The 16006-nt window shown below is 26.8% G+C and overlaps 2 protein-coding genes and 1 pseudogene across 2 annotated transcripts in view; all 3 read right to left on the bottom strand.

Annotated features, from left to right (window-relative positions):
• LOC108693546 overlaps window positions 1-866 on the bottom strand; it is a 1539-nt pseudogene extending 673 nt beyond the window's left edge.
• A 2143-nt stretch (window positions 867-3009) lies between these two features.
• LOC108693545 lies at window positions 3010-12341 on the bottom strand. The gene is made up of 7 exons (XM_018202547.1): window positions 11328-12341; window positions 11090-11176; window positions 10960-11023; window positions 3569-3796; window positions 3351-3451; window positions 3119-3205; window positions 3010-3033 (listed from the first exon to the last, which is right to left on the bottom strand). Exons 1-7 carry the CDS (start codon window positions 12339-12341, stop codon window positions 3010-3012), a joined length of 1605 nt encoding a protein of 534 aa, XP_018058036.1.
• Window positions 12342-14134: 1793 nt separating this feature from the next.
• Window positions 14135-16006, bottom strand: part of LOC108693544 (putative gustatory receptor 28a) — a 6221-nt gene continuing 4349 nt past the window's right edge. The window contains exon 4 of the mRNA XM_018202546.1: window positions 14135-14233. Coding sequence (XP_018058035.1) covers window positions 14135-14233 — 99 coding nt within the window. The remainder of the gene's footprint in view (window positions 14234-16006) is intronic.

Raw genomic sequence — 16006 nt, 5'->3', positions numbered from 1 at the left:
GAAGTACAGCGTCCACAGTGAGACCTTTCGCGGAGAAAGTATTATATTATCACATTGCAATATTTGCAAGGAAAACAGTTGCAACTGCAATGACATCAAAGAATAAATAAGATTTAAAAACTAATTTATAAAAATAAAATTTATAAAAATAAAATAAAAACTAATTTACTGGATTTAATATAAAAATAGTAACGTAGTGCACTAAATATTTTTAGAAAATTACAAATTACGAATTATATGACGTTTTCTTTATTACCTCATATTTTATTTGCTCATCTCTGATGGTATTAAGCATATCATGAACGGTAGTGCCGATTTTTACTGCTTGATTTTTGCCGGTTTCACAGGCTCACACAATTAACATTATTCTTATAAGATAATACATTATGTATGACACAAAAATTGATTCCGAATCTGCTTATCCAGTTTAATGAATAATCCGTCTTGCCACTGCATTATATGAAAATATAGGAAAAAAGTGATCTGCTTGAAAAACTATCACTATATATAACAAGAAGCTGCAGACTGAAGATTATATTCAATATTTTTACTGTGCCGCTGACCATCAGATATTGTTTCTTGAGAGCTTTGAGTTCTGTTAGCATGAATGGATGTCTTTGCTCATGATAGATTAGTTTAGAGATATCATTTATCACAAGTTCTCGTAGATTCTCCAGAGTGTCATTGATTTCTTTAAAACAGGCTTTTAAGACACAAACGCGATTCATATATAACATATCCAAACACTATCATGGCGATGTATATTCTCAATGGCTCGAAGTATCAATAGCCATCTCGAAAGAATTTAAAAATAACATTAACAATTGACACGACAGAATGAAAAAAACAGAAGATACCTTTTGCATGAATTAGCTTGGAGAGCTTTTGATATGACTCCGAGGGCAATCTTGATGAAATTTCTCATATAGTCTGGAGCAAATGCATTCGTGGACCATTCAAAACATACCAAACAATTGTTCCGAATGCTCCAAATATAAAATGGAAATTATACGAAATAGTCTTAGGTACTTCAAGTCTGACTCTTCCAGAAAAATTGAGTTTATGGAACATTATTAGCTCATAAGTGCAAATGGCACTGGTATAATAATTCACAGAATGTATTGTGGTTGGAAATCTCAAAAATCGAAACCGTGATCTTGTATGAAAATATTCCTAGAATCTTGCAGAAAATGAAATTGAAATACATCAACGATTGAAAGTTCGTGGCGTGAAATAGTCATCTTTTTCGTTCTTTGATTTGTTTTTGAAATTTATACGATAAATTGAACATAATTAACAGAATTTTGAAAACAATTTTATCTGTTAATAAGACTAATAATGCTTAAAAATTATTAATACACTTTGTGAATGTATTGTAAACATTAATACGAACGTTATTGCAAATACTATCTTTTTAATATTTCCATCACAAGTATATAAATTGATATGCACTGCACATAATCTGTATGCATCTGGCGAACGAAATTTAAAACTGTATCACAAAACGTAGTTTCTGCATCAAATAGGTGAGACACGACTCAAAAGTCAGATATTATTTGTTAGCCGTGAAACGAATGGCTTTCTTCGATTAGCGTCTATTCTTCTCAAGCCGCATGCGCATAAAACTAATAAAGTAATTGTTGATGTACAGAAAAAACTAATAAAGTAATTGTTGAGATACGAATCATCAATCGAATTAAGATCATAAATTATGTAAATGAAAATCGACTACTTAAAATTTATGGAATAATAACTTTGAGAATTTTTAAAAATTCTTTTTTAGACTAAAATAATGTTTGGCTTTCTATACTACAACATCAATTTAATAATATTGATTTTAAATATTTATTCCGTTGTAATTTTTAATTTAAAAATGTCAGTGTGTGTTTGATTAAAAATATATTGTAATTGTGTATATATGTAATTGATATAAAATAAAAATAAATTTGTAATGAAGAACAATTAATAATATTGGTTTTCATAAATTATAAATGATTTGATAAATGAACTGATAACTGAATTAATAATTCCTTTTCCTTCATCAACAGATTAATTTTTCTTTATAGTTTTATATTAAATAAATCATTATTTATAATTTGCTTATAATAATTATTTATAAATAATTATAAGCGAATTATTATTGAATCATACAAATCATGTTGCAAACATAATACATCCATTATTATTAGATATACTTAGTATTAATTTGCAAAAATGATTGTATTTTTCAGGAAATTTGATAAATATACTTATTTTATTGCTTACTTTTTATTTATCATCGATATAAAATTAAAATACGTAGTACCTACAAAATACACTAAATAAATCTTGCTAAAGCAAATTTGTATTATTTAAAATTATATATATTGTACAAGTTTCACGAAGAAAAACTATATAATTTAGCGAATAAACGAAGCAATAATAATAAAAATCGAAAAGATATTAATAATTAAATAATATTCATAAAATACATATACTGCTACTTGCATTCAGTTACAGAATATTACGTATATCACCATAGAAAATAATTTGAAAAAATAATTATATGTATATGTCTTCATATACAGATATATATATTTATATATCAGTAATATTGAAATTAAATAATTTTATTATTTCATTATTATTTGCTATTTTATGCTTAACAAGAGAACAAATAAAATGTTAAATAGTATGACACATTTAATTTAAAGATACCATTTATTTATTAATATAATGCATTTAAACAAATAAACTCTTACAATCTTATTTATGTCATATGTCATTAATATACGTGATACAAGATTTTTATCTGTCTCTGTACATACATATGTCGTATAAGTATGATTCTTTAAAAATTTTGGATAATTATATCCACAGAGAGACAAAATATTTACATAAAAACAAAAAAGATTTCAATATTTCCAAACGCATTTCTTTATATTAATATAAATTAAATCGTTTGTGTATAATTGATTGCATCTTGTGTACTGTCGCAAGAATGCGTAATGATTAAAAATTGCATTAAGACTAGCAGATACGTGGCAACGCCATCTAAAAGCAAAATATGAAATACGTATATATGTATACATATATATGTAATATTACTTAATTACGAAACATTTTTAATTTTACTCACCTCAGTGACCAACGTTGCATTTATATTAAAACCTTTTGCGGAAAATGTATTATCGCAATGTAATATTTGCAAGGAAAACAGATTTAACTGCAACAAGAAATCAAAAGATAACAAAAATGAAGTAACGAGAATGTTAAACTTAAATATAACTTATTAGTTAGATCTTATGCATAAAGATCACAATATACATATATATTAACAAATTTTTAAATAGAATTATATTTTTCTTTACTATCTCATTTTTAATTTGTACATCTCTGATGCTGTTAAGCAAATCATGAATGATAGTGTCAATTTTTATCGCTTCATTTTTGCCAGTTTCACAAACCCACACTATCAATGTAAATTTTGTAAAGTAATATACTAAGAGTGATATGAAATTTGCACTATAAATCTTATCTTGATTCAAGGATATCCCGTTTTGCCATTGTATTACATTGAAATACACACAGAATATTATCTGCTTGAAGTATAAGGCTATAGTAGCAAGAAGATGCAGACTGAAGATTGCGTTCAGCATCTGCACTGTGTTGCTGATCATCAGATGCTGTTTCTTTAGAGCCTTAAGTTTTATCAACAAAAACGGATATCTCTGCTCATGATGAATCCATCTGGGAATATTATTCATCACAAGCTTTCGTAAATTCTTCATATTATCGTTGACTTCTTTGAAACAGGCTTTTAAGACACAAACGCAATTTATGTATAGCATATCCATTTGAAATATCAACGATCCGACAAAAAATACGAACACTTTGAGTAAACCGGAAACCTCAAAATAGGGGTACACTGATGCTAACCAAAATTGAAAGAAAAAACCAAAAATGTCCTTAGCGTGTATTAATTTGGATAGTTCCTGATATGATTGCTGGGGCAATCTTGAAGAAATATCTGATATAGTCTGAAGTAAATGCATTCGCGGACCGCTCAAGGTATAAGAAATAATCGTTAGAAGGAATACATAGAAAATGGAAAAATTTGATGAAATAATTATATGTATATCAATCCTGATTTTTCCAGAGAGGTTGAGATCATATAATATTATCAACTTATAAATAAAGATTACACAGACAATAATAGTCCACAGAATATAACATAGTTTAGACATTTCAAAAGATGAATCCTTAATCCTGTATGGAAATATTCCGAGAATTTTGCTTATGGTAAAGTTTGGATGCATCAAAGATTGAAAATCAGTAGCATGGAATAACCTCCACTTTCTTCCTTTTGTTTTGGTCATTGATTTGATTTTGAAATTTCTACAACAAATTCAATATAATTAACACATTGTCGTGAGACAAGAACAATTCAATATTAATAATAGTTGCTACTTAAATATATTAAGTACTTTATCATTTTTATGCACGTTAATATAAGCCAGAAGCTTTAAGTGTTATCTTCAATTTCGAACTGTTCACCACAAACATATATGAAATAGTATACACTAGTCTTATTTATATATACTTCGATGGAATTATATTAAATTTAAAGCTGCAACATTAGCAACATAGTTACTGTGTGCGTTGAGTAGCAAGTAGTGACTAAAATATCATTAGCTACGAAGAAACGGCGTCTTTTAATCATTATTTATAACTTCTTAGAATAGGTACTAGAGAACAGATATTAAAGTAATTTCGAATTATCGGATTATCATTTAGCACATCTAAACTAAGAATAATGTAAACCAGAAAGCGTCGATCTCAGATAAAATAAAAATTGTTCTATTTAATTAAATTACAATACTTTATGTTTCTATCGCAATATTGATATTCTTTTTGGAGACTCAACTGGATAATAAGATAACAATTTTGGTTTCTAATAACCTTTATCTGTAATGTAGTTTTTATTATTGTAGTTTTTAATATTAAAATATTTATACATATTAATTAAAAATATATTCGTATGCATTTTCCTATTATAATTTATAATTAAAAGAAATTGAAAATAATATTTTATTTTTTGCAATAAATACTTTACTTGTACATAAATTTTACACATTTAAATATTATTAAATTGTATGCGCGCATTTCTATGAAATTGCACTAATTTCATGTATAATAATGAATGCTTTTTCCTAGATTAAAATTGATCTGACTAATATCAATTTATCATATCTAAATTGCTTGATATTCCTTTGATTATTGTTATAAAGTATTTTATACAGTTTACGAATGAGACATTATTTTCAGTACGTTAACTTTTTTTATGTACAAAAATAAATAAAATACCAAAAATTAAACATTTCATTGTAATAGTTTATCTATCATCTCTCAATTTTATTTATTAATTTAGTTAAATCTTTATTGATAATTGCAACTTGAATAAAAAATATGCTATTTGCATGTAACAAATTGTTTAAATCAATTTTAAACGTTAAATTTATTCCAATAGTTATTCGTACTATATTTAATAAATATTGATTTGATAAAAAAATTATAAGAATTAATTTCGGTACGAAAATATAAGATATAAATTAGCTGATGATTTAATAGTATTAACTACTTAAGTATTTAACATATTTTATTTTTAATAAAAGAACAATTAAATTGTTAAATTGCATTATATATTTGGCATGAAATACATTTTTATTAATTTATATACTAGTATAGTATGGTATATTTAAACAAATAAAGTCTCATTCATGTCATTGATTATCAATAAAAAAATGCGTGGTGTACAAGATTCATATCTGATATCTTGTACACATATATTGATACACACACACACACACACACACACACACACACACACACACACACACACACACACACACACATATATATATATATATATATATATGAGACTTTTAAAAAATAAAAACGTTTGAACAAATACACTCATAGTGACAAAATATTCCACATAAAAATCAAAAGTTTTCAATATTCTCGAACGCATTGGTATTAATTAAATTGCTTTTGTCTTGCTGTCGCAGGAATGCGTCATGATCAACAATTATATTAAGATTAATAGATATGTAAAAATATTACTTATCATCTAAAAGCAAAATATGAAATACGTAAATGATTCATACTTAATTAAGGAACATATATAATCACTCACCATAGTGAACAATGTTGCATCTAGTTAGACCTTTCGCGGAGAATGTATTATCGCAATGCAATATTTGCAAGAACAAATTTAATTGCCATAACAAATCGAATGATAATAAATACGAAAATTATAAAACAGAAATAATAAATGTAGAGTTAAATATCAGTTAAATTTAATTTATTTGGATTTAATGTATTAGATTGGGCGGAAAGTTCGTACCGATTTTGAAGGAAAATTGAAACGCAGAAGATTTAAATTTTAGTATACATTTATTAAATTATATAGGTTAGTCGGCACGAACTTCCAACCCAATGTATAAAAATATATAAAAATCGCAACGTGGTAGTAAAAAACTTTTAAATAAAATGGAATTATTCTTTATTACCACATTTTTTATTTGCACATCGCTGATGCCATTAAGTACATCGTGAATGAGAGTGCCAATTTTTATCGCTTCATTTTTGTCAGTTTCACAAGCCTACACTATTAATGTTTATTAATCTTGTAAAGTAATATATTAAGACTGATATGAAATATGCATTATCAATCTCATCTTGATTCAAGGATATTCCATTTTGCCATTGTATTACAGCAAAATATACGTAGAATATTATCTGCTTGAAGGATAAAGCTATGGTAGCGAGAAGATGCAGACTGAAAATCATGTTAAGCATCTTCACTGTGTCACTTATCATCAGGTGTTGTTTTTTCAAAGTCTTAAGTTATCAACAAAAATGAATGTCTCCGCTCAAGATAGATCTGTCTAGGATTATTTATTATCAGCTTTCGTAGATTCTCCAGATTATCATTGATTTCCTTGAAACAGGCCTTTAAGACACAAACGCAATTTATGTATAACATATCTATTTGAAATCCTAACAAGTTGATGAAAACTCTGAAGATATCGAATAAACCAAAAACATTTTTATCATTATATGAGAAATGTTAACGCCAGCCAGAAATGAAAGAAAAAACCGAAAATATCCTTAGCGTGTATTAATTTGGATAATTTTTTATATGACTTCTGTAGCAATCTCGAAGAAATATCTGAAGTCTGAAGTAAACGCATTTGCGAACTCAAAGCATAAGAGATGAACGCCAGAAACAATCCATATAATTGGGAGAAATTCTTTCAGATAATCTTATCAGTACATCTATCTTGATTTTTTTACAGAGATTGAGTTCATACAATATTGTCAATTCATAAACACAGATTACACAGAGAATAAAAATCCATAGAATATAACGCGGTTTAGAAGTTTCAAAAGATGTAATCTTAATTCTGTATGGAAATATTCCGAGAATTTCTCGCTTATGATAAAGTTGGGATACAGCAAAGATTGAAAATCGGTAGCACGAAACAATGTCCTCGTTTCCCTTTTCATTTTGGCTCTTGAGTTTTTTTTTGGTAATGAAATTTCTATATTGAATATAATTAACAAATTATTATGAAAGAACAATACTTGAATCTGTATTAAACAGTAACTAAGTAATTAAACAGTGAGCAAAAAATTCGATTTGGATATTCTTAGAGCAGTGCTGCGTGCTCAGACACGTTTACTATGCTGCGATTGCCAAGTCCTGAGCATTGTACGGGCCCGAAGGTCATGCACTGGAGAGTTTATATTTCGACTGGAGGCCAACGGATTGTTTCATTAAAAAAAAAATAAGAAAAAGATCCAGTTTAATTTGTGTTTTGCAATCACTGGTTACAGATTTTCTTTTTGTTATTACTATTTGACCTACTTAAAGTGTCAACACAATCACAGAAACTTTCTTATTATTACAGGATTACATAAGCTGTTATACTAGATTTTCTTATTATTTTCCACGTAATTTAAATATTACATTGTGCAGTGCGTTTATACAAAACACAAAGAATAATACGCTACATCATCTTTAACACAACATAATATTTGCGAAAACCAACCTCTTTCATATATCTGTTTTGTAGTATAGATTTTCTAATTCTTCTTTGATTTTTCTTTTCTACATTACGCTTAGTAATAATAGTAAAAATATTTTAAAATGTACATTCTGAACGGAAAATCATAATAATTATATACAATAACATCGCAAGCATCACTGGATAGTGCAATTAATAAATATCCCACGCGAGCGAAAAACTGGAGATTGATTCCGAAAACTAATGTCTCGAAATCTTAAGACCTGACAACCATGGTTTATCACGCGTATCTCACGTATTTTGTTTTTAACATAGCTTCGATTATTTTATTTATCCCTATTATTTACTGACCCCAGTCTCCCTTACTTTTACATTTTTTTACTTTAGCGTTAATACAAGCCAGAAATCTCTAAATGTAGTATTTAATTTCAAATTTTCCATCACAAATATACATCAATTGACACTAGTCTTATCTGTTTATGATCTGCAATTGAGTTTAATTAAATTTAAAGCTGCAGATAATTGCTGCGTCGAATAATAAGTCGTTACTAAAAAAAAAAGATTATTTGTTTGCTACGAAGCAATATCGACATCTTATGATTATTATTTTTATGACCTATTAATATACAAAGGCATGTAATAAAGTAATTTCTAACATGAATTATCATTTAGCATATCTCAATTAAGAAATAATATGCCTAAAAGTATCAACATTACATAAAATAAAAATTATTCTATTTAATTAGAATACTTGATATTTCTAGCATTAATATTTTTTGGGAATTTTTTTTTATCTGTTAATGTAACAACTTTGATATCTACTAACTTTGATCTTTATTATTGAAGGTTTTAATGTGAAAATATTTAATATTTATACATATTTTTATCCAAAAATATATGTATTCATATGCATTTATAATAATTTGATATGATAATTGAAAATTATAAAATCAAATCTAATTTTCTAATAAATTAAATTTTACTTATACATAAATGTACACATTAAAATATTTTGGATGGAATATGGGTGTTCGAATTGTGTTATGGTTCACGAGTTACGATCGGTATCAAATACAATCAAGTTTGGACTAGAATAAACGTTTTTATTCCGAGCGCATCAGATTATACAGCAACTTTACTTGACAAAAGCAGCGGAGAAATGTTACTTATTTCTCGCGATTACTTGTTTGACCTCTCGCTCAGAAAAACACTATTGTTTTTTGGCCATTCAAGTAGATTTCGGAATCTAGATTTAAAATGTATGCGATCTTTCGGCTTAGTTTCCTTGCCTACAAGATTGCATTTCATTTCCCTTGATGATTATAGTACGTGCGATATTGCACTTGACTACAATGTCGGATTATTAATACATAATAAATTCTAATAAATTCAATTTAAACGCGTCTCTAATTATTATGTGTTTTCGCTGCCGCTGTTTAGGCTTGTCGATTTAATCGTCTCGTGCCTGCTTTGTGTTTCTTTTTTATCTCAAACAGCTGAGCAGGTCTTCTATTGTACGCGTATATTCTCGTGATTCCGAGAATATGATATTCTCATGATAAAAATTATATTATAAAATCATGAATTGGAGTAATGACAATATAATCGGCACAATATTATTATGCTGTGCACATTTTTAGAAGCATTAATTTCGTAATGAGTGCTCTTTCTTAGATTAAAATTGATCCAACGAATATGTAAATTGCAATATTCTTTTGATGTGAAATTAACAAGTAAATACTTTAAAAGTATATGAATGAGAAATTTTCAATTAGTTGATTTTTTGTTTTTTGTATACAAAAAAACGAGATAAACATTAAATGTTATCATTGCAATAATTCTTCTGTCTCTCAATAATAATTTAATTGAATCTGTATTGATAACTGAAACTTGAATAACAAGTACGCAGTTTGCATTTAACGAATTATTTAAATCAATTTTAAGCGTTTAAATTTATCTTAGCCCTTTGCAGAAGTATCCCTTTTTTAATCTCAGTTTTTTATATTTTTTACAGTTTCTAACATATTACTACAATAAAAAGAACATTATCAGTGTTTAGAACATCAATTGTTATAAAAAAACCGTGGAAACATACCTATTATTAACGAAATGTATTTTATAAATAAACAAATTGGAAAAAATTCATCCTTTTTTAACAATAGAATGTGACTAATCAACAGCTAATTAGTCTGAGAGGTTTTGGATCGCTAATTACGAATCTGAAGTCAAAATTGAAAAATTTTAAATCCCCGAGTAACAAGTTTCATTAAAATAAAAAAATGTTTCACTTTTTTGTCCGCCATTTTGAATTTTGAAAATCTGAGGCCAGATTTGTAATCAGTGACCACGAAAAACTCCCAAGTAACAAATTTTCAATTGAATTCTACGTAAAGAAAAATATATGCTTTAAAGAGTTAAGAGTTTTAATCGTACTTTTTGATAAATATTGATTTAATAAAAAGATTCTATGAATTAATTGATATGAGAAACGGATAAGATATAAATTAAGCTGATGATTCATTAATATTAGTTATTTAACATATGTTATTTTTAACGAAAGGACAGTTAAACTTAAATCAAGTTTTATGATATATTTTTGATATGAAATACATTTTTTATTAATTTCTACATTAGTGTAGTACATTTAAACAAATTAGGTCTTAAAATCTTATTTAACATAGTACAAGATTTTCATTTGAAATACATGCATAAGATGTATATATGATTTTTTTTCAGAAATAATAACGGTTATCAATTATACTCATAGCGAAATATTCAACACAAAATATTCAACAAGTAAACATCAAATATTTCCTATATTCTCAAAAATATATTTGTAATAATTAATTTGTTTGTGTATAATTAATTTCATTTGCTTTGTCACAAGAGTGCGTTATGATCAAAAATTGTATTAAAATTAATATATATGTGGAAACACTACTCACCATCTAAAAGCAAAATACGAAATACGTAAATGATTCATATTTAATTAAGGAATATATATAATCACTCACTGTAGTGAGCAATGTTGCATCTACCGTGAGACCTTTCGCGGAGAATGTATTATTGCAATGCAGTATTTGCAAGGAGAACAAATTTAACTGCAATAACAAATCATATGATAATAAATACGAAAATTATAAAATAGAAATGATAAACTTCAGTCAGTTAAATATAAATTATTTAAATCTAATATATAAAAATTGCGACATGTTTGTAAGAAATTTAAATTAAAGCAAAATTCTTCTTCACCTCATCTTTGATTTGCACATCGCTGATACTATTAAGTACATCGTGAATGGTAGTGCTAGTTTTTGTCGCTTCATTTTTGCCAGTTTCACAAGCCCACACTATCATTGTCAATCTTAAAAAGTAATATATTAAGAATGATATGAAATATATGTTATAAATCCTGTCTCGATTCAAGGATATTCCATTTTGCCATTGTATTACATTGAAATACAAGTAGAATATTATCTGCTTGAAGGATAATGCTATGGTAGCAAGAAGATGCAGACTGAAAATCATGTTAAGCATCTGCACTGTGTCACTTATCATCAGATGCTGTTTTTTCAGAGCCTTAAGTTTTATCAGCAAGAATGGATGTTTCTGCTCATGATATATCCGTTTAGGAATATTATTCATCACGAATTCCTGTAGATTTTCGATATTATCGTTGATTTCCTTGAAACAAGCCTTTAAGACACAAACGCAATTTATGTATAGCATATCCATTTGAAATGCCAACAAGCTAATAACAACTCTGAATATGTCAAATAAACCGAAAATCATTGTTTCAGAATTCAAGAAATATGTTAACGCTAACCAAAAATGAAAAAAAAATCCGAATATGTCCTTAGCGTGTATTAATTTAGAAAGTTTTTGATACGACTTTTGGGACAGTCTTGAAGAAATATCTGATACAGTCTGAAGTAAACGCATTCGCGAACCGCTCAAAGCATAAGAGACGATCGTTAGAAATAATCCATATAAAAAGGAAAAATTCAACGAGATAGTCTTGGGTATATCAATCTTTTTTTCCAGGATTTTTCCAGAAAAATTGAGTTCATACAACATTGTAAACTCATAAACACAGATTACGCAGAGAATAATAGTCCATAGAATATAGCGCGGTATAGATGTTTCAAAAGACAAAGCCTTAATTTGGTATGGAAATATTCCGAGAATTTTGCTTATAATAAAGTTGGGATACATCAAAGATTGAAAATCGGTGGCACGGAACAATTTCCACTTTTCTCCTTTCATTTTGGTCCTTGACTTGACTTTAAAATTTCTACGACAAATTAAATATAATTGTCAAATTATCATTAAAGAACAATATTTTAATATTTTAGTAATGGTTGGTGCTTATTACTTTATCATTTTTTATGCACTTTAATGTTAATACAAGATAGAAACTTTTAAATGTAATCTCCAATTTCGAACTTTTGACCACAAATATACATGAATTGTTACTAATTTTATTTGTTTATGTACTGCGATTGAATAAAATTAAATTTGAAGCTGTATTGACAGTTACTGCTCGAGTAGTAGGTCGTGACTAGAAGATTATTTGTTAGCTACAAAGTAACAACCATGTCTTTGACTATTATTTATGACCTTATAGAATATAAAGTATATGTAATAAAGTAATTTCTGACGTACGAATTATCTATATTTAGCATCTAAATTGAGAATAAATGCAGAATGCATAAATATTACATAAAATAGAAATTATTCTATTTAATTGAAATACTTGCTACTTCTATCATAATATTAATAATATTAATATATAAATATCTATCATAATATTAATATATTAAGGTAATATATTATAGGGTATACTATGTGACCATACATATGTAATACAGAAATTGTAGCAATCAAAGCCTTAAACTGGATCTTAAATGCTTCTTTGATTTTGTTTGAATTTTTATATTATGTGTGTAGTCTTTTGATATTTAATAATATTGATATTTTTTGAAGTCTTCACCGATTAATATAATAATAATTTTGATATTTAATTATTTTCTACTTTAATGTGATCTTTATTATTGTATTTTTTAAATATAAAAGTTTTATTCATTCAAAAATATATTCATATGCATTTTCCTGTTATAATTTGTAATAATAATTGGAAAATAGATGCAATAGTTATCTAATTTTGTAATAATTTGGATTTTACTTGTATTTTTACATGAATTTTACGCATCAAAATATTATTAAATTGTACTGCATTTTTAGAAACACTAATTTCGTAATGTAAGAATGATATTTCCAATTTACATGTTAGATTAAAATTGATCTAATATCTAAATTGCTTGATATATTCTGATTGTGAAATTAATAAGTATTTTGTAAATATATGAATAGCGAATTATTTTTAGTCATTTGTCTTTTATGTTTTTTACACTACTAATAAATAAATCGAAAAACAAATAAGATATTAAAAATCGAAAATTATTATTGCAACAATTAGTCTATCATCTCTAAATGATGACTGAAAATTTCGTTAAATTTTTATTGGTGATTGAAATTTGAATAAGAAATATGCAATATGTACTTATTGGATTTTTATAATTTTGTATGTCGATTTATAAATAAAATTATTTAAATTAGTATCATTACTCGATAGTGTCATGGCTCGATCACTGATTTTGTAAATATTTGATTGCTTTTAGATTTTTATTAATTTGTATGTCAGTGGGGTACATTTAAACAAATAAAGTTTTAAAATCTGATTTATTAATACACATGATACAAGATTTTTATTTAGCATACATGGATAGAACGTATATATATGATTTTTTAAAAACGTTGGACAATTATATCACAACGATAAAACATTCAACACATAAAGATAATAAGTTTTCAAAATTCTCAAACGCATTTGTATTAATTAAATTGTTTGTGTATAAATAATTGCATCTGTCTTACTGTCGCAAGAATGCGTCAAGATCAAAAATTGTATTAAGATTAACAGATCCGTGGAAATGCTACTCACCATCTAAAAGCAAAACATGAAATACATAAGTAATACGTACTTAACAAAATTATATTTAATCACTCACCACAGTGATCAACGTTGCATCTATAGTTAGACCTTTCGCGGAGAATGTATTATCGCAATGCAATATTTGCAAAGAGAACAAATTTAACTACAACAACAAATAACGTAATAAATAGACTATAAAACAGAAATTATAAATATAAATCAGTTAAATATAATTTATTTAGATTTAATGTCAAAATCGCGACATGTTCGTAAAAAAACTAAAGTGAAATTCTTCTTTATTACCTCATTTTTGATTTGCACATTTTTTATATTATTAAGTACATCGTGAATGGTAGTGCTAATTCTTATCGCTTCATTTTTGGCGGTTTCGCAAGCCCACACTATCAATATTAATCTTGTGAAGTAATATATTAATACTGATATGAAAAATGCATTATAAATTTTGTCTTGATTTAAGGATATTCCGTTTTGCCATTGTATTGTATCAAAATAGATGTAGAATATTATCTGCTTGAAGCAAACAGCTATAGTAGAGAGAAGATGTAGACTGAAAATCATGTTAAGCATTTTCACTGTGTCAGTTATCATCAAATGCTGTTTCTTCAGTTTCTTAAGTTTTATCAGCAAGAACGGATGTCTCTGTTCATGATAGATCCAGCTAGGATTATTTTTTACGATCTCCGGCAGATTCTCCAGATTATCGTTGATTTCTTTGAAACATGCTTTTAAGACACAAACGCAATTTATATATAGCATATCCATTTGAAATGCCATCAAGTTGATGAAAATTCTGGACATTTCGAGTAAACCGAAAACCATCATTTCAGAATACAAAAAATATAACGTTGATATTAGCCAGAAATGAAAAAAAAAGCCGAAAACATCTTTGGCGTGTATTAATTTGGATAGTTTTTGATACGATTTCTGGGGCAAATTCGAAGAAATCTCTAATATAGTCTGTAATAAACGCATTCGCGGATTACTCAAGGCATAAGAGATGACCGCTAGAAACAATCCATATAAATGGGAAAAATTCACCCAGACAATCCTTGGTACATCTATCTTGAGTTTTTCAGACAGATTGAGTTTATACAAAATTGTCAACTCATAAACACAGATTACGCAAAGAATAATAGTCCATAGAATATAGCGCGGTTTAGAAGTTTCAAAAGACGAAAGCTTAATTCTGTATGGAAATATTCCAAGAATTTTGCTTATGAAAAAGTTAGGATACATCAAAGATTGAAAATCGGTGGCATGGAACAACTTCCACCTTTCTCCTTTCGTTTTGATCCTTGACTTGATTTTGAAATTTCTACGGCAAATTAAATATAATTATTATATATAATTAGTAAATTATCGTTAAAAATACTTTAATGTATTAATAGTTGCTGCTTAAGTTTATCTACTTTGTCATTTTTATGCACTTCAGCGTAATATAAGCCAGAAACTTTTAACTGTTATTTTTAATTTCAAATTGGCGACCACAAATATATATGAATTGGCACTAGGCACTTTATCTGTTTATGCGCTGCGATTGAGATAAATTATATTTAAAGTTGTATTGAAAGTTGCTACGTCGAGTAATAAGTCGTGACTGAAAGATTATTTGTTAGCTACGAAATAACAACGACGTCTTTTGACTATTTATAACCTTTTAAAATATAAAGACATGTAATAAAGTAATTTCTAACATACGGATTATCATTAGCACATCTAAATAGAGAATGATATGCAAAACAGAAAACATCGATATTGCAATAAATCGATATTGAAATAAAAATTATTTTATTTAGTTAAATTGGAATACTTGAAATTTATTATGATATTGATATTTTTTTAAATACTTCATTGATATATATATATATATATATATGTGTGTGTATATATATGTACATATATATAATAACAATTG

The sequence above is a fragment of the Atta colombica genome, unplaced genomic scaffold (assembly GCF_001594045.1).
Source record: "Atta colombica isolate Treedump-2 unplaced genomic scaffold, Acol1.0 scaffold92, whole genome shotgun sequence".
Taxonomy (NCBI): domain Eukaryota; kingdom Metazoa; phylum Arthropoda; class Insecta; order Hymenoptera; family Formicidae; genus Atta; species Atta colombica.
The sequence above is the reverse complement of the archived record's forward strand: the minus strand, read 5'-3'. Positions and strand labels throughout refer to the sequence as shown.